This window comes from Phaethon lepturus, unplaced genomic scaffold (assembly GCF_000687285.1).
Source record: "Phaethon lepturus isolate BGI_N335 unplaced genomic scaffold, ASM68728v1 scaffold12081, whole genome shotgun sequence".
Classification (NCBI taxonomy): Eukaryota; Metazoa; Chordata; class Aves; order Phaethontiformes; family Phaethontidae; genus Phaethon; species Phaethon lepturus.
Genome location: NW_010517013.1, coordinates 41902 through 62173, shown reverse-complemented (window position 1 = coordinate 62173; position 20272 = coordinate 41902). Strand labels below are relative to the sequence as shown.

At 35.9% G+C, this 20272-nt stretch overlaps 1 protein-coding gene across 1 annotated transcript in view; it reads left to right on the top strand.

Annotated features, from left to right (window-relative positions):
* Positions 1–232: 232 nt before the first annotated feature.
* The window catches only part of LOC104627860 (UDP-GlcNAc:betaGal beta-1,3-N-acetylglucosaminyltransferase-like protein 1), a gene marked incomplete at its 3' end in the record, with an annotated part of 34468 nt that continues 14428 nt past the window's right edge, over positions 233–20272 (top strand). The window contains exons 1-4 of the mRNA XM_010296245.1: positions 233–343; positions 468–567; positions 5648–5712; positions 15726–15791. Of these exons, the coding sequence (XP_010294547.1) occupies positions 311–343; positions 468–567; positions 5648–5712; positions 15726–15791 (264 nt within the window). The remainder of the gene's footprint in view (positions 344–467; positions 568–5647; positions 5713–15725; positions 15792–20272) is intronic.

Genomic DNA, 20272 nt, shown 5'->3' with positions numbered 1-20272 from the left:
AAAAAATGAGAAAAAAGTTTGATAGAGAAGAAAGAAAATCATGTATTTGTAATGAAAATAAAGGATCTTTGCCTCTTTTTATATTTTTAAGATACATTTTTTTGTGAAAGTTAGTTTCAGAAGGATCTGTCACTTCCCCTTTCTAGTGAATATTCTTATACAGTAATTAAACAAAGCTAGTGCTTACTGACATACATTTGGATTTTTGTTTGTTTTTTTTTTGTAGTCTGTCATTGTGCCTGTTCACAATAGTGCACGTTGGTTAGATGAATGCTTGAAGTCAGTTTGGGAACAAGATTTTAGAGAAACAATGGAGCTGTCAGTTTTTAATGATGCCAGTAAGGTATGTTTCAGACCTTGTTTAAAATACTGTCCAAGTAAATACTGTTTCTGATAAGAGTTTTTGTTTTGGACTCTGGTTCACTGTACAAGTTAAAATAGCTATGTCTGTATCATCATTTTTCTAGGATGATTCAGCTGAAATAATTGAAAAATGGAGGCTCAAGTTGGAAGATGCTGGTGTTCCAGTAATCATTGGTACTAATGATTCATCTCAACCTCGAGGTGGTATGTAGCTTAATAGTGACTTTTTGAGAGTTAGGTTGTTACCGCAGGCATCTTCTGTTTTTTGGTTTGAAGGGTGTCTTTGTAGCCACTTGCATTGCAATGGAAAAAACCCACATTTTTTCCAGAGCTCTCCATTCAAAAACTCATTCCAGTTTAGAATTTGGCCCTGTTGGTTTTCGCTCTGTAGAATTTGTTTATATGTTCAGGAAAGAAGAACTTGGCTTAACACTTGGGCTCTACTCTGCAAAAGAATGTTGTTTAATTGTAGTGTACACAACGTTGTTAATGCTTACAATTTTACTGTGGCTTTCTGATACCAGATTTCTTTTCAGGAGATGGGTTTTAGGAAAAAGAAATACAAAATTTCTTACATAATGATGTAAAAAGTAAATGCATGTCTTTCAGTATTGTAGAATAGACCCTGAAGTAGAACAAAATACATTTTTGATAGCCCTTTGATGATCAGATCGAAACACGGGTTTCGGAAAACTTTGGATGTGAGCTAAAAACTCTCACTAAATTCCTAAGTATTTACAGAAGGGGCAAAACAATATGTTTAGTGAGCTACCACATAGGTGTGTGGTGTGATTCCCTATCGATTGACATGCTAATATGAATTACATTTACCCACTGGAGGAGATAAACTGTCAGAGAGATTTGTTTGTTTTCTTGTGCTTGTTTTGGTTGCTTTATGTTTAGTGTTTTTGAGCAGACAAGCTTGCTAAAATGTAAAATGGAAATAAAAGTGCATTGCTCTTTGAACAAGCTGCTGTTGAATGGCATTGAAGTTGGAAGATTGTGTCTGTGTTCTGAAGCAGAGCAACAACAGGACAAAGCAAGCAGAACAGCATGGTCATATTTTGGATGGGAGCTGTATAACTAATGGTTCTATCATTCTGGATTTTGTGACAATGAGTAGACAGATAGGAACTGATACAAAACTAGTTCCAAATTTGCGTCTTTCAAGTTATCTCACTTAAAAGGCAGACCTTGGAAACACTGTAACACAAAGTCTGGTCAGCTTCCCTTTTTTAACAAAATACCCTGTTTGTAACTGGAGAGAAGCCTAGGCTTATTGCAGTCTCCTCAAAGTGGTCTTATTATGAAAAAGCCCAGTTCTGTTTCAGAAGGCTTAATTTTCATCCCCTTGTTGAAACATGCAAATAAATAGGAATTTGTGCAATGAATTCATCTGCAACTTGGTATAGGCCCCTGGCTTTATTTACTACCATTTCTTTTGACTATAAACTGCTTTAAAGCTATTTTTTTTAAAACAAGTGTCAGCCCGAGCAATACTGAAGTAGCACAACTGTTGTTATAAATATTTTTAACATTTTAATATCTCTAGCATGAACTGTTGTTGTTTTGACAGTGCAACTTGTAATACTAGCATTATTGAGCTGATGATGACAAAAGGCAGGCAAGGTTTGTAGAGGGAATTTTTCATTTTTGGGCAACTGATAAAGCTGGAGTTGAGCAATGTTAAGAATTGCTTGTATTCCTGGAAATTTATCTGTCTTCCTTATTCCCCCTCCTGAACTATTGAGTGATCAGTCTTTTTTTTTCAAGTCTTACTTCTCTTAGTAGTTGATGGTCTAGAAGCTAAGTAGGTTGTGATTTCTCAGGAAAAAAGTCAAAGAATAATACCAGAGGTTGATAATTATGGTACCTAGGAAAGTTGGTTAGTAATGTTTTTGTCAATACCATCTTGTTATATCATGTATTTTCCATTTTTATAAAACATTTTCTGTGTATAAAGTCTTGTTCCTAAACGAGTGTTGTAGTAGTCACATGTGTAAACTAGTTCTTAGTTTGCAAGAATACACAGGTGCAATGTTTTGCTAATATATGTTAAAATTCTGAAGTCAGTTCACCTTTGCACTTCAGGAAAACGAAACTAAAACTAAGTTTAAGTGAACTAAAAGTAGTATTTTGTGCCACTAGAGATATGTCAGATTAATTTTTGTTTTAACTTGCATTTGTCAGTGTTGGGATAGCTGGAACCTGAAAAAATCTTTAATAAATTGGGGGTGGGGGATGCAGCTGTGATCATTGTTTTAAATAATAGTATGAAATGCATAGTTATTTTAAAAAACAAACCCACACTTATTCATGTGGAAGTCACTCTCAGGTCACCATTAAAATGAGGACATCTTTTCTTCATGGTTGTTACATTTTAGGAGCAGGTTACTTGAAAACCATAGTATTTGTTTGCTTTTAGTGACTTACTTTTATTATGTTAAGGACTAGTTATAACTGTAAGGAGTCTTTCCTCTAAAAGAAGATGCTTTAGTAGAGAAACAATGTACTAGTCAGGCTTTGCATCTTCAACTATTTACACAAGATTAGGATTTATTTCTTATTCTTTTCTAGCATGTAAAAGAAAGGGGGCGGGGGGGGAACCTAGAAAAAAAGAAAGGGTCACTTGCCTGAAAAAAGGAAACCTTTTTCTTTCCAAGAGTGAGGAATGTTAATATCTCACTGAGGCTTAAGTTTTTACGGCTGTAACCATGGTAACAGGCTCTTTTCACCAAGTAAGCAGGCCTTACAAAACTCAGAGACCTGGCACAAACATTTGATTTTGTTCAGTAGAGTAATATTAAAGAAAATTTTTTACTCATGCTAAACATAGGATTGTTGTGGTGAAACAATTTTTAATATCTAGTTTCTTCTACAGGGAGTTATAGCTCTTACTAATTTTTAAAATACCTGTCTAGAAGAATAGCTGGTATATGAAAAGCTTCCGGATGGTGTCTGTCTTAATCTTACAAAGAAATATTTTCCAGCTATTTCTCATAACAAATATTAAGTATATCATGATATTATTTAAAGTGTTTTATTTGAAAACAACATCTGAAATATTTCAGAAAGTTCATAGAGGAATATAGTTGTCATCGTGTAGTTGCCTTTGAGTTTCCTTCACTTTTTTCCTACATTATTGGTTCCTAGTACTTCATTATTTTCTACTGAAGGTTGTTTGAAATATTGGGGTATACTAATGATGGCATTGAAATGTAAGTACAGGCTGCTTTACAGCTGGTATTGATGTATTGAGAGTATTGATTTGATTGATGTTGGGCAAATTTACTTCTATCGTGTTCTTTTACCTCTTGCTTTAGTAGGGACCTCCACAGTATTCGCGTTTTGCTTGTTTGGCGTGTCCAGACCTGCTAACTTGCATCAGTTGTTTCCCACTAAAACTGCTCATGCCAGGATTCAGCTCTGCTGTTGTGGTAGCTACTGGCTTTGCCAGCTGCTTTTTTTACTGCCAATAGGAAGGAGAAGGAGAGTAACTGTATATGTGAGATTAGATATTCATATGTGTCTAAAAAGTAATATGTAAATATACTGTAAGATAGTAAGTCCAAGAAATCCATGATGAAGAGAAGTTGAGGATTAAAATACTCAAAATACATAAGAAAAAAATAATAGTTATAAGGAAAAGCCTTTATTAGTAGTGTTCTGTTGGTAGGTGACATAATGTTCCTTTGAGGTAGTAAGAAGTGCAGTCATAAGTCTTTTTCTGTACTTGGACAACTTGGAAAAATAGCCAAGGAGTATGTGCGTTAAAACTAAGTGAACCTTTGAGCCCAGCCAAATTTTTTTCCTGAGCAAACTTAAACCTTTGTTTAAGGTTTAATTTCTGTGTCACATATCACATCTGTTTAATTTCTGTATCACATAAAAAGAGTAGAGAATTAAAGAAGTCTGCCTTTTTCAAATGCAAAATCAGGAACTTTAGGGATAGTATGATTTAAAATTATCCTGCTCCACTTCATGGTGGGATTTTTTGGCTTTAGGTTTCCAGTTTTCCCATTAAAGAATAAAACCCCCACAGTACTGCATATCTTCACCTCATTTGGTTTGCATGTCAGGGCAATCTTTTGCTAGATTCCCTGACTTGGTTCCATAAATACTTCAAGCAAAGCTTAAATAAATATATGACCAAGCGGAATTCATATAGCATTTTTCACAGTAACACTGGGTATAGCATGGTCTTTTCTTACCGTGCTGCCCAGGAGAATTCAAGGACCAGAGACCTTGTCTACATAGAAAAATCATCTCAAATAAACACTCCTACCTTGCAGATGTATTTCAGTGGTAATATGAGTTCATCATCCTGCTGGTTGCTGCAGTCCCATCCTTACCCTTGAGTATGTATGCCTGCTCCCTGCCTTTTTTCTGGCTCTGCCATTTGTTTGTCCCTCCAGTGCTATCATCTGCTTCAGAAATTAAGCTGTCAAAAAAGTTTTCTTCTGCTTCATCTTCCTGAAATGGCTTGGTAAAAGAGTCAAGAAGTGTCAGGGAATCAGAAACTAAAAGACCCTAGATGCCAACATTGTCACTTCACTGAATTTTTATTTCAGTGTGGCCTTCCATAGAAGGTATAACATGTTCTGGTATAAATAAGCCAGGTTTGTGCTCCTTGTACCTATATTTTTCTGCTTTGTCTCCCCTCTGCATTACATGTGCAATTACATAAATGGTGCATGAAGTTTTTGTATTTGCATGCAAAGCATAATGGAACAGATGTTACATTTTTTTTTTTTGGAGTCCTTCTGGGGACCTTGCCCTCTGCTGGGAAGAACAAGTTGCCTAGCAAACTTGTTCTTTCATTGCCTTTTTATGATTTGTTATTTCTTATGTCTTAAGAGGTGAATATGTATATACAACCCCCTCATTGCAGGGGGGTTGGACTAAATGACCTTTAAAGGTCTTTTCCAACCCAAACCGTTCTGAGATTCTATGATCTGAGGTACTGGATGTGAAACCTAGGTAGCTGGCCTCTTCGAGATACGTATTACATATTATGTCTTTGTGGAGGGCTAGCAAAAGTAGTCTAATTCTACATGGTGGTAGAATTCTAACATGTACAACTGATAACCACTCAGAGTTGAAGATTGAAATAGGCATATTATTTAAATATTTACAAGTTACCTGGTTTTAGATATGGAAAAATTGCATACTTGACCTGATACTGGTTCTTGTATTTCCTTTCATGTGTTCCTGATTGTAGTAAGACTTTAAAAAGTGGAAAGGTAAAAACTACCACATAATTTTATCTTTGTTTTCCCAACAGTTGGATTTGCGAAAAATCAAGCAGTAATTCAGAGCTCAGGAACTTATCTTTGCTTTCTGGATTCAGTAAGTTAATGCATGTTGTCTAACTAAGTTAATGCATTTTGTCTAACTTATTTTTGTCAATAAAATGCTTTGGTGTTTAATGTAATTGTTGGTTTGCCTTAAAGATAAGCTGTTTAAAGGTGTTTGGGTGTTAAATGTGCTGGTTACTATTTATAGCTGTAAAGTTGTCTTCCAACCTGTAGAAAGCCTACAGCCTTACACCATTCTTTGATCCTATCGGATTTCACAAGCTATTGTGAGCTATTGTGTGGGTTGGGTCAGGTTGGTATTTAGGTGTTTTCAGGATTTTTCTTTCCCACATTCTTCAGAAAATTATATTGATGAGAAACTAAGAGCTAATCTACTGGCTTTTTTCATGCAAAATAGGTGCGGTTTCACCTTCCATCTTGAATTTTTTTTTTCTTTCCTTTGTTGGATACCTTCTGTGAACCCATTCAGCTCACTAACCCACAGATAAGTATCTGACTTTATGCAGCTTAATATGCAGTGAAGGATTTCACAAATGTGCATAGCTCATCTGAGGAATGGTGCCATGTGGCTAGGATCAGGCGAGAAGAGCGAGACCTTTAAGGCTCACTGATCTCATGTAATTTCACCTGAAGATTGATCCTTTCCTCTAAATTGGAACTGAACTATGGTTTAGTGTAGTGCTAGGAGGAGCTGGCTGCTGAAAGTGTAGGTTTTCAGGTAGGATCCAACTTAATGTTATGATTGTCTGTGCTTATTAGAAAGTGTCCTCAAAGCAGGGATGTAAACTCCACAGCCATATAAGCACACAGGTTTTAATTTGGGTAATCTTTTAGTTTGCAAACTCCATTTGTTGTATCAACTAGGTGGAAGGATTTTTTCATTTATATGTTAAAATTTTGTGAATTATCAATGTACTGTTGCTGGTGTATTTCTTCTGACCCAAGGCAATGCAGCATGTCTTGTCTTACCATTTAACAAATTAAGTTTTGCAGTTGGCCTTCCTGGCCTTTATTCTTGCTTTTATTGTTGTTACTGTACTTAGCAACACAGTGTGCCTTTTACAATGAGTTTATTTATCCTAGTTTCCCTTTAACAGTTTGTTGGTTTTGGAGTTTGTTTGTTTGTTTTACGGAGCATATTTCATGTAAATCTTTGTATATAAGTTTATGGAGGGTGAAGTTTTGAAATGCAATATCTGAGAGAGATATATATATAGGTGTATATATAGGTATCTCAGAAACAAAATTTTGAACATCTATTGAATACACAGAACTCATAATCACATATACATATTAATGGTGTTTGGAATGGTCAGTATCTCATACATCAAAAAAGAAGTATTTCATTTCCAGCACTGACCATCAGTGTCTGTTATCATAAATCGTAAACAGATTATTCTGAGGAAGTATGAGCACAAAATCCGCTCCTCTTTTTTGATCACCTGGCTTGCCAGATTTTAAAAGAGTGTGTGGACATCATAAATTATGTCATGAAGTAGCTGCAGTGATGCCAGTTTTGTTGAGATGAATGAACTCGAGTTCCAGTTCTGTTTGCATTACTTCAGGTAGACACAAACCCAAGTGCTATTTTCATTTATAGGAATAATTCCGTGGATTTAACTGTCCTATATTGTGAGTCAGAGAGGCTGTTTATATATCTAAAATGAAACAACAAAAAAATTAGATCTTACTTATGACTTGCAAAGTTCAGGTATTCCAGGCTTGGACAGATACCATACTGTATGGGGCATCCTAGGGAGTAAGTAGGATGAGTTGCATATGTACTTATGTTGACTGAAGTTAGCGGAGTCCAGGTATGCATAAGTGAGAAATTAACTGACTATTCGTTTTCTTGGCCTGTGGAGCTTCATATTTTCTGTCTCAAATCTGTATAGAATAATTTACTGAGGTAAATTTTGGATAATTCTTTCTTTTCAATCCAGACAGATCTAGTTGTTTGTAAATCACTAGCAGTAAACTAGAAAATTTAATTCTTTAAATGAAATTAATATTTTTATAGAGATCTCTTCAGAATTCTTAATGTGTTAATTACCTTGTGGTACTTATACAGTATGCATCTTCATGCTGCTGTGTTGTTTCTATTTGCCGTCGACCTGTGAAGGATAAGAGAACATCAGGGCAACAAATTACAGATATTAAGAAATGCAACAGGTGATGATTTTGGATTTTTGCAAGATTATAATTCGTATAAGTTTATATTTAATAGAATTAAGACCTACACGAAGTGATTTGATTAAGAATTTTATGACTTAGAGTATGGAAAAGCTTGGAAGAAGTTTTTTCTGTTCTACATCCTGCTATTGAGCTACATGCTTCAAAATAGAAGGCATTCTGAACTGTCAGAAGCCCAACCTTGATAAAAAAAGAAATATTAAATGATTGGTGTTACTTAAATATATTTTCTACTGTCTGTCCTTGTGACTACCATTATTTGCTGAAAAGAGATCAGAGGAAATAAAATGAATGTGGAAACTGCTACAATTCAAAAATTGCTCAATATTTTGTCCGTAGTTAGTAAATGTTGTGTGACAATAGCTGAAACACAGATGTTGCCAGCTGTTTAATAACTCCGCTTCTACACGCCATCTACCTTCTTCATTTCAGTCACCAATCCAGTATCGAGCTCTCTAGGAAGGAATGTTGATATCAGCCTTTTGGAATGTGCTGCAGTAATGCCAGGGAATTGACCTTCAGAAGTGCAGCTGTAATTTCAGGTTTGCTATAGGTGGATGTGGAGAGAAATGGGGCTGGGTCAGTACTTTGTGTACATTTCATATAGGTGGACAAATACATCGTGGCTCCTTGTACATTCATTTAACTTCTTTGAGTGAAATGAATGTACGAGCATATTTGGGATCATCTTTGGAAGTATTGGCTCCAGAGAGACTGTTTTGCTTGCCATCCCAGCTGGAGTCAGGCTGCTTGTGTTATGTCTCTCAACACAGATTTGTGAGGACAACAAATTGGGAAGAAATGTGGAAAAAAAGGTTACAGAGCTCAGAACTGTCAGAATTTGATCAGCCTATTCTAGTATGAAGTGGCAGCTGTTTGACTAATAGCTATTATGGAGTTCTTTTGTTGTGGCTGTTGTTACAGACTTCATCTCTAAGCTACCGAGGCATTTTTCCCACTAGGAAAACAAGTAGAAAAATTGAAGATACTTAACAAGTTGTTCCTATTTAACATTTATAGTCTCAGAAAATCTTGGTCATAATGACAATAGAATTAACTAATTATGCAAACAATTTCACTGTTACCTTTACTCTTCAAATTGTCTGCAGTTACGACTTTATCTACCAATTGCATTTGATTGTAACTTTAGTTTTTCAGTTCTCTGGGGGATTACCATCTTTGTTATTTACGCAGTTGCAGCACAGCAGGACCCTTACACTAAAACTTCCTTTTTCTTCTTGGAACTACTGTTTTCACTGACATTCACTTAAGCATGCCTATACTTGTATAAAACCGTATTTCTTTAAAAAGAAACATGCTTTCATGTTCCTAATAATCGTGTAGTTTCATCTACACGATCATCCTAATATGTGTCCCCTTTTGACTTGCAGTATTTCAAATCCGGTCATATCTGAGTCCTTGACACACTTGTTTTAGTCTCTTGAAAGACTCTGTTGGCAATATATCACTATTTCTGAGATTCTTAGCCAGTTTAAAGATGTGACTCTAAACCATGTTGCCACAGTGTCACTGCTTGCTAACAGTTGAAAATTATTTAGGGAAACAGTTAAGTTTTATTCACCAAAAGTGAGGGTGGACCACCAGAACTGACGTTCCCATATTCGAATTGGCAGCTGGTGACCTGTGCCTTTCTGTTTGTGAGATTTACTTGTGTGATTGAAGTTGAGAATGTTAATTCTTAATTACTGTGAAATTGCATGCTTTTCTTGAGTTTCAAGTTAAAAAACACTTCATTGAGGGGGTATTCATAAAGGTCTTGGAACAAGGTGGTTGGACCTTAGCTAGCCAGACTTGGTAGATGTTTCAGGGACTCCCGCCTTTAAGCTAGCTTTCAGTGATAAACATAGCTGCTCGTTTTTACAGTCTCCATAACTAGTTGTTTTTGCAAAGATGGATTTCTTGTTAGTTGCCATTATACATTACTTTACAGGCACTAATAAACTTTTGAAATATTCTTCCTTTCTTTCAAATTAACATCTGTATAGCTTAGGAAATGAAGCAGTAATCAGACTTCATGTATTTGCTTTTTGGTGTTGTTTTAATGTACTATTCCTTGCAAAGTTAATCCTCTGATCTAAAAACTGAAATAAGCTGTTACTCAAATAGCAGGTAAGTGGGTGTAGTGATGAACCCCGTTACCAGAAGCCCCTTCTGTCCATAAGAGTTGTGCATGTTTCTGAATCAATAATGAGCACCAAAAAATCAAACTATGAGTGTGTGAAGGCATCATTCCTTTTATTGTTCTGTAAAGAAGTGCATGTATTAAAAACAGATTAAATGCCTCTCTCCGGAATAGGAAATGTTAATTTTCTGTTTCATAAATGAAGAAGCAAACGTGCAGAATTTGGTTGCCATAACCATATGCCTGCATATACCTTCACCTGTTTATTAGTTAAAGTGGGTGTTTGGAATTCACAGTGAGGATTTTACTCTTGTCTGAGTTTACTAACTTTGCTACTGAACACCATGTGAGTTGCTTGCTTCCCTTGCCTGCAAACACACTGCTTTTTTCAGTGGTCTAACTAAGAAAGGTCCAAGGTGGTCTCCAGTGACTACAGAAAAGGTAGATATGGAAAGGCATATGTCTGCATTTGCTGAACAAATGCACCAAGGTGGGAGCTGCTTCTAAAGCAAAAATTTCCTGATAATTAATAGTGATGCTGAATTAAAAGATTTCATAAAAAGATGGTAATTAATTTTGTATTGATGGGAGGTACTAGTCTTTCAGGTGCATAAGAATGCCAAGTATATCCTCCTGTGTAGACCTTTTTGTTGCCATGCTCGAGAAAAGAAAGGTGCTCAATAAAGTCAGCTGCTTAAACTTTGAAGTGTTTTCTTTATTGTCCCCTTCTTTCTCAATTTAATTCAGAAATAGAAACAGAAAAGTAGTTACTTTTTTGTGTGATCTTGCAAGTACTGACAGATCATTAGGGCGTGTTCTGTTCGTGTGACTTGTGTAATGTGTTTGATGGTGTGGAGCTTCTTTAAAAACCTGCCTTCTGGAAAATTGCCTGGGCTCAGCATGTTTGCTTTGGTGGTGCTGTTGACAGGCCAGTTTTTGGAGGTCCCAGGCCTTTTACTTCCCTGCTTCAAGGAGTTGAACTGAACAATAGCAAAGAAAGATTTTTCACTGTTGTCTGGGCAGGTGCAGGATAAATGAATGACCATTTGATGGATTTAAAGACTTTGGAGATGCCATATTGTTTCTCAGTGAGTCAAACATTCCTCCTGGTGTTGCTACAGGTTGTATTTTATGTGTAATAGCTGCAAGGGGAAGAAGGCGCTATTATTGTGAGGATGGAGTGTGTCAGCTCTCTTTTTTTCTTCTTTTTTTTTCTTTTTTTTTGAGCAGCCAAATACAAAGGAATTTGGAAAAGCATGTGATGCTGAGTCTGTAATGTGAGCTTAAGAAAGTACTTCAATACTGAGCTATAATTAGTGTGTTGTTCTATGTGAACTTGTCCTTGGTTTTAAAAAGTAAATGTGTATTGTACATTGAGTTGTATGTTTTGATTTACTTTCTGAAGTGCAAAAACCCCCACTTTTAAGGGAAAATCATGAAGTTATCACTGTGGAGTTCAGTGTGGTCCAGACGGCCTGGTTGAAGAGGCCAGTGGATGCTTGTCATTTCAATTTACCCAAACTGATTTAAGAAACGCATACTGAAACAACACAGCTTTGAGTAATAGTCTGAAGCTCAGTCTATTGACTTAGTTTTCCTTTTCTTCAACCAAACATATGAATAAAGTAAACCAAAACAATTAGCTCAGTATAAATTATCTGTGTTTTTATAAAGAATGGTGTCTCTGGTTGGGAGGAAAACAACCCAGCTGATGGTTGTATAACTAGCTTTTCTGACTTGGCAGCATCCATAAGTGGTGTGGAACTTGACAGGAGCAAGCCAGCTTTCTGCAGAAGGGATACAGTTGGTAGGAACACGAGCAGGCAGAATGCCTGTCGGACTGCAAGGTGATGGAGATCACGGCCCCCCACTGGCAGAAACACATCTGGGCTTGTTTAGAAATCCCTGCTGGCTTTGCTTGTGAAATAAAGTCCTTCTCATTCTCCCATCTTTCAGCAAATTGTTTTCCTATTCAGAATGGACACTGGAGAAGAACAGGAAGCATGTTTGTAACCAAGTAAATTCATATAAATTCTGGGTTATTTTGAGTGTCTAAAGTAAGTTTCTATTTATGTTGCTTTATTTCTTGGTATTTACCTTTTTATTTGACCTTGTTTGCATTGTTTGTATGTACATATTCAGGTGACATCAAACCCAGCTATTACCTGGGATTTTTTTAAGTTTTTCTACAAAGTTCGGTGAGTGAGGTCTCACTATCTATGAAAATAGATTTACTTACAGATTCTTTTTTATTTAGCTATCCTATTGGAAGTATATGCTTAGTGAAGGCATGCATTTATCTAACATTGATTTTAACTCTGTTCCTTTGCCAGTTCTTTCAGTGGGGGAAATCTCTCTTCATCCTGTCTGCCTTATACATGCTAGAAGGCAAGCATTAGAGACTTCCATATTAAGAGGGGAAAATTGAATTTCAGTGGAAACTTCTGTTAATCGTTCATTAAAAAAATATTATATATTCAATGTAATCTGCTGCTAGCCTTGTTATCTTCCCTACTTGTACTTAGGAGACAGAAACAAATATATTTTCCTTTTTGATATAGCAGCTATATTCAGATATGCACTTTTTTTTGTCTGACATGACATGAGTGAAAAATAATTTGGAAAACGTTTGTCTAATGACCGAGGCTTTGTTCTCAGTTTTAAACCAAAAAGGATAACCAAAGTGTGACTATAAAAACCAAAGTCTGGCAACACAGTTGCTGAATTCCATATCATAAATGCAACAGTTTTGATAGAAAATTTGTGATAATGTACAACTGGGTAAAATATTTCAACATCTTAGTTGTGTCATACTATTGTTGCTTAAGCTCCGTAAACTCTTACCAGTACAGTGCATGGATGGGCCTCTCACTCTTATCAATGGCCTATGAAGTTGAAAAATTTTCAAAGTGCTCTTACTTTGTGGTGTAATCTTTTTGGTTTTACTAACTAGAAATTAAATTGTTTTTTAAACACCAGTCTAGAATACTACCACATTACTTAAAATTATGTCTTCTGTTTTCTACTTTGCCCAATCATCATTAGTAAAGAATCTGTAAAGTGTTGAAGCTGGATTTTGAAGTTAGCTTTCTTTTAAAGTTGTCCAGCCTGAGTCTAAAAAGCTAAATGACTGATGTGACTCAGTTTTGTCTGGGATATGATTTGTATTTTGTGCTGTTCTTACTCATTGCCTATTTGCTTTATTATTTTATTTGGGATTATGTTTTAAACTACGATGTTCTTTTTCTTTCTTCCGTCCTTCCTTCCATGAACCTGGAAAGTATCACAGAACTATACAGCAGTGCATCAGATGTGTCAATCTGTTAATTTAAAAAAAAGAAACCAAAAACGAACAAACAAACCCCCCCTAACCCCCCAAAAAACAAAGGCAGAATTATTTTTTAAAAACTTTTAAAGGTCATTTAGGGGAAGAGCTCGTTGAGTTTTCCAGCAGTAGAGAACAAAAATGTATTAAAAAACCCCCAGACAACATTTTGAAGCTTTTGTGGTTATAGTGCCCCCTCTTAAGCTGGATTTTACAGAATACTGATGATCTTGATGATAGGCTAAGACCCAGATCTGTAGACTTGTTAGTTTTGCCAACAGCATCAAAATGACATAGTGTTTTGTTAGGGGGAACTAGACCTTTCCTGTCAAGTTGTCTGCTTATAAAAACATAACATTGACCTGTTTGGAGAATAGGATATTTGCATTTGGTTTGAATACTTTCTACGCTGATTTAACCTTTTAAAATCAAGTAGATTATTTTTCATCTTTGTGTATGTATGAGTTCTGTTAAATTTACCTCTGTTGTGCAGGGTCACAAACGGTGGAATCTTTTACCCCAAAAGCATATGTTGTATATTGTGAGATAATAGCAACATTGTCCTAAGCATTGAAATTCCTTGCATTTCTTTTGCATTCTTGTTTTTTAGGGATTTAACAAGACATCTAAGAAACCTAAGTAATTCTTAAAGGAATAAACAAAGCTCAGTTAAAATAAATCTCCTGTTGTTTATATGAAAACCAGGTGTTAATTTAAAAAAAATCAGCTCTGTATTTGGCGTAAAGAATTATGATTATGGTTCTTCTTATGGGAAAGATGGTAAAAATTTTTTGGAACATTTGCTTGAAACAGTACCTGAATTCTGGTGCCTTATTGATTAAGGTGATTTGATGGTAAACAATGCCATTGTAGTTTTGAAGGAACTCATGTATAGAGGTTGAGAAATCAGAAGGGTTTTTTTTTACTCTATCGGCTTTGAAAATCAGCAACATGTCTTATGCTTATTACTAAATATAACCTAAATACAAAATACAGAGAAATGCTTTTGACAATTTATTCCTTCCATCTTTTATAAACTTGGATGTGATGAGGCTCACTTTTATTATTTCTTTGTTTTATCTTTTAACTTTGAATTGTATTAAATAGTTGAATCTACTTCTAAAACTTTTTTCATCCTTGCGTTGTTTTTGAAAAAACTATAGTGTCACCTTTATATCAAGGTCCTTCTACCCTCTAAGCTCTAGATACTCAAGCAGTAATGTATTTTTGTTGCCATTGATCTGACTGAAAGTTTTAAAGTGAAAGTTGTTGGAAATTCAATACTTGTTTTTTTTGGCTCTGCTAGGAATCTCCTTAGAATGATTTGAATGTGAAGAACTGTTAAAAGAATGGATATAGAACAGGAATTCAGGGCTTCTTTGAATTATGTTTGCCTGATAAGGTAGGGCCATTTGGAAATACTCTGAGGAGAAATAAGTTGTGCTAGCTTTAAGCAACATATAAGAAAGACTGTACTGACCCTTTTAAAAAGGAATAAATGTGGCTCCAAAATGGAAAAGGATATAGGTAGAAACCTCAGGAGACTAAATTTAAGGAAGAAAATTTGTGCTGCAGTTGAGCATTTTAATAGACTTTAAAACCATAGTCTAGAAAGGCTATAATTTTGAACAGAAAATAATGTAATTTTGAAAGGAATATCTCCTATCTGTTCAAGGAAAGGTAGCAAGGTTCCTGACTCTTTACAAGGCAACCTGTCTTTTTATATGTAAACAAAATAGACCTTTATCACTACAGGTGAAAGAAGTATTAACATGAAATTTAAATCTAAGTAGTGTGTTTCGAAGCCAGTATCAATGCTGATGCATTTTTATGAGTGTGGGTCTTCCCCACCCCCTGGGAATTTTATCAGTTCTCAAATACTAGTTTTTGTGCACATTAAATATGACCCATTGATAGATCTGGAGACTGAAGGCTTTTTCATATGATTGAAACAAGGTACAGCCAGGCTATAAAACAACATTTAATGCTCTCTTAAATGCTCTATAAAGAACATTTCCTCATATTGCTAGAATGTATCAAATCTCATGCTTTTAATCAAGGTTAGTCCACACATATTACCAGTGCTGCTCTTAAAGTTTCTTGTTAACGAGGTGGTGAATTTCTTTAAAATGTGCCCATGATGCCCGTAAGATCCATATTAAGAACACAACAGGGTTGTCATGTAGTAGTTTTGATGACTTCTAATTTGAACAGGATTGAGTTTAATCCACTAAAAGTGGAAAGGCGCTTAGTATTTGTTCCATTTGTATTTCTGACTGCAAGCCAGTAAAATTATGTTAATTTAACAGCATATTCTAATGTGTGTTGGAGTACTGCACTGTGACCCTTTTTATGTTCGGTAACAGTGTGCTGTTTATTCCAGGATGATGTGATGATGCCACAGAGGGTTAGACTGCAGCACGAAGCTGCCATTCAACACCCAAACAGTGTGAGTACTTTTTTCTTGTGTGTGTTTGTGTGTTTTTCTTTTACAGAGTGCCAGATATATCTTTAAAAGGATATGAAAATTTCACAGTCGGGCTGGTGGAGGCAAAGCAATAACCTGTGTATTCTTTTCCTTTATTTTAATCCTTGCACTGAATAGTAGCTTTGATTGAACTTCTCTTCTTCTGTTTGTTTTCTCTGTTCAGTAAACCAAATCTCATTATGACAGTGATACTCTTTTTCAAGCAAGTATACAGGTCTTGCTAATATATGTAATCTAAAGGAGAATGCCTTTTTTATGTAGCCTTACTAAGTAATGTGAAAAGCTGCAAAGGATTTGCTATAGCTATGGTTTATCTGTCTTTAATATTTAAGAAACTCTGAACTGCAAGGAATGTATGGGTGGTTATTTTTAATTAACTGGCCTACAGTTAAACTGATGTTTCTCCCTTTATCTGCCTGCAAAAGAAAACAATGCCATTCTTTATTCTTATGAAACAAATTCTCAAAAATAGTCTGTGAGATAGTTCTTTTGTGATCTATATGATTTTAATTTTAAATAAATTTCTGTGATTAGGGCCAGTATTCTTTAGAGAGAGTTTGTGTCTATGTTCTCCTTACCTGAAGATAATAAATAGGAATATTTTGTAATAGAAATGACTTTATTTGTCAATGTTATTGACATAGCTACTCCTTTATAAAATTGAAAACTGAGTTTGTATTCCTGTCAGCAATGTCCAGCAAAACTGCCTCACTGTTTTCACACCTCTGACATTTTCTCTTGTGAGACTTATTTCTATGTGCAAGAGGTTTCTGGAAAGGAAAGGTCAATTGACTTGATCTGTCAAGAAGGTATTTCCTGCAGGTCACAGAACAAAATAGATGTTTTTAGGATTATCACTCTCTGGGAATTAACCACCTTTTGAACTTTTCCTCTGAAACACACTTGCTTCAAAGTAGAGATTATTGCAGTTGTTTCAGCTGAGGAATGTCTGCCAAACAACCTGCTGTTTAGCGGTGGGACGTGTACCTGCTCATCACACCACCTGTATGAGGTCTCTTATGAAATCTGATAATCCTTACAGTGTAATTTATCAAATTATAGTTTTAGTAGTACCTGAGTAGCAGTTAACCTAGTTCATATTATGAACATAATAAAATGATACATTGAAAGTTGTTTTTGTTCTGATACGAATCAGTTAATGTAATCCTGTAGTAAAATGTCAAAAAACTGGAGAGACAAGTTCATCCAGTAAGCTTGTTTTATGGAAACTAGTGTGAAGACCTATCATATTTCTTGCCTATATGACTACTTTGTCTGTTAAGACTTTTAAAAAAATTAAACCAACTTCAACTAAGCAGCTTGTAGTCTATTTAGAAAACACTTCAACTGTTTTGTTTCTATTCTGTTATACTTTAGTGCCTAACGACATTCAGTATGAACTATTAAATGGCAATCAAATAAGTAATAATGGGTGCCTGAGTAGAGTGAAGGGTGTGTCTTCATGATATATTCCAAGCAACACAAGCTTGTTCTTCCCATGCTCTAAACTAATCTAAACTTACGGTTCTGTTTTAGTGTGGTACTACTGACCTATTTGCAAAGCTTAACTTGAGCTTTGTGCTTTACTAAATAAAACTTGCCGAAGTCAGTCTGATTTAGCATGAGAAATAAGGCTTTCCACTGTTCAGTTATCTGACAGGTTAGTATCTAAAATTTAGGAAAATGTAAAAATTCTCAGAAATGAATGGATAGAATGCCTGAGATGTTAAACCATAAGAAAAATGGTAGATATGTGTGTGCTGCACGTATGGCATAGACAGTACATCTGGGTAGAGCCTGTCTCATGCCATCACTTTCTCTCAACTTTCTACTGAATCAGAGGGTTTCCTTGCAGCTTTTCAGGCAATGACCTTGGTTGTTTTTTTTTTCTTTTCGTTAAACTTCTACTGATTTTTATTTTCTGTTATTTCTTGCGTTGTGTAGTCACCTTTTGGGTGTAAGGATTTTCCTTCTTTCTTCTTGAAGCCTATGAAGGCAAAAATGAATCTGTGCTTGAATTTAATGGAACACGTTTTCCATTCTACAGGCATAGAAAATGTTTGTAATGCCTATGAGAAATATACCTTCTGGGTTAATGTTGTATTTTACAGAACTCTAATTCAAAAACCTGAAAGGAGAAATGGGAACATCTGTTCCTGATGAGCAAATAGATCAGTTTGGTCCAGAGATCCCCAATAGTTCTGACACAACTTGAGTTACTGTGAGAAAAGAAAAGTTGACCTTCTGGCCACAAATCTACTGACCAATGTCAGGGTGGACTGCTGCTCTTAAAAGAATGATCTCTCTACTGTCCTAGAATAATCATGCCATTCAGTTTTCTGGCCTTGGAGATGATTGAATAAAGTTCTGTTCTGTATTTGAAGTTCTGAGCCTAGCTTCAGTCAGTATGATAAGCCAGAGTAGGTGGAGGGAAAAAAAGAAAAGCAGAAGCTTGAGAAATGCCTGTGAAGCAGTGAGCTTTTTTGGTTTGTTCCTGAAATTCTAATTTGCAGACTTGGACTTTCCACTGTTTTGCAACTTCTTCTGACCTGAATTTTTGACTTGATGTAGTCTTAGTGTACTTTTTGTAGTCTCAGTGTACTTTCAGAAATTTTGTTCCTAATCCTAGCTTTGCCAGTTGTTACTGAGAGCCAGAATTCCTGGTGGGCTCTAATATTGGAGGCTTCAGTCTACTGTCATTACTAATATAGATTTAACAGGTAAGAAAAGTCTCCAATTTTCTCCACCAAGAGAAGTCTTCTCCCAAATCCTAACTAATTCTTGAGGTTCTTCCTCTTTCATGTTATTCTTGAATGCAGATTGCCTTACCCTGACTTGAAACCTGGTTGCTGAATAGTGGAATGAAAGATATCAGATGCATTTGGAATGACTCTCCAACCAGTTTTCTTCAGAGAAACTAGTGGCTCTATTTCTGTAAAAGCAAGAGTCTTGCCCCCAGGTTCAGGTTCTGGAATATGACTGGGGTAACACTGCAGCAGCCCTTAGCTTTATTTCCTGTGTCATAGTCTACTTAATCATGCTCTAAAGAGCAAGAGTAAATTCATCTCTACTCTCTAAAGCTATTCTTATCTTGAAGACTTTTTTCAAAAAATCTTGTAGGATGGAACTGTTCTAAATCCACACATTTAGAGTGGAGGATTTTGGATCTGAAAAGACAAATTACTAATACGTTATGATTTAATTAAATACAGCTCTCTAGAATCACTGCCATTTTTGTCCTCTGGTGAATATTTGATGTTATAGCCAAGTCCTGTTGACAGGGATTTTATAAATTGGACACTCTTAGAAGGCAGGAGTTTTTAAGGCTTTGCGTATTTATACTGCAAATTCTTAGGCTTTGTTAGCTCAATAGGAATACCTCCTTTTAGCAGTTTGAAAACGCAGGGACATTGTGCTGTCTATTGATAATATAATAGCTACCAATCTTTTGGCACTGATTGTCCAGTACACATGTGCACTTATGTTATGCTGCATACAAGTGTGCCTTCAAATTGTTTGTTCTCTAATCAGATGAGGAATGACTTTGTTACTAGAGAGTGAATGACTGTTAGTAAAATTTCTCGCTTTAGTTTTTGTTTATCCCTAGAAGCAGCATCTCTCCCATTTCTGCAGAGTAAGCCAGGTGTTGCTTATTTACCAACCACAAATCATGTATGCTTTGTTGGCAGCTAATGAGTGGGGAGATTTAAGATCACCTTTCCCTTAATTCTGAAAAAAGTCAGGCCTTCATATCTTATTTTAGTTATACTTGTGTTCTTCTGGAGGAGATCCAACTTTGTGTACATGCTAGTGTTCTATTGAACAAGGCTTCTAAGCTTGGAGTAGCCCAGGAAATGTGCAGTTTCAGCATCATTTCCCAAACCACACACACAATGCAGTTTTTCACACCTATGTCCCACATTTATTCTTTTTTTGTTGTTGGTGTGTTTTTTTTTTATTTGAGCAGAGTAGTACCCTTTAAGAAGTCCCAAAGCTTTTTGTTTCGAGGACAGATGAGATGTTAGCAGTATCTGCTCCCAGGTTGTCCTGTTGCAGGGTACTTGCATCAGGACCTGCTGTGGGTATGCCAAGGTGAAATCACTGCATGTGGTTTGAGTATGCTCTTGGAGAGCTTGAGTAGCATTAGAGAGCTTCTCTGAAGAGTGCTTCATTCTTGACATGCATAGGTACCTGGCCACACTTTGCTGTGCCACTGTGCCATTGTGGAGGCTTGCAAGAATGATGCAGCACTTGGAATTCTCTTCCATTTTTTCTTTTTCCTAAGGATTCCAGCATTTGGAAGGAGAAAAGAAGGGTGCTAAAATGACATGTACTGCTGTTCATACTCAAAACCCACTGACTTTGCATCTGTCTTAGGGTTTTGGACACCATTTTGTCTGCTGGACATGGCATTACTTTATTCTTCCTCTCACGATTGTTTA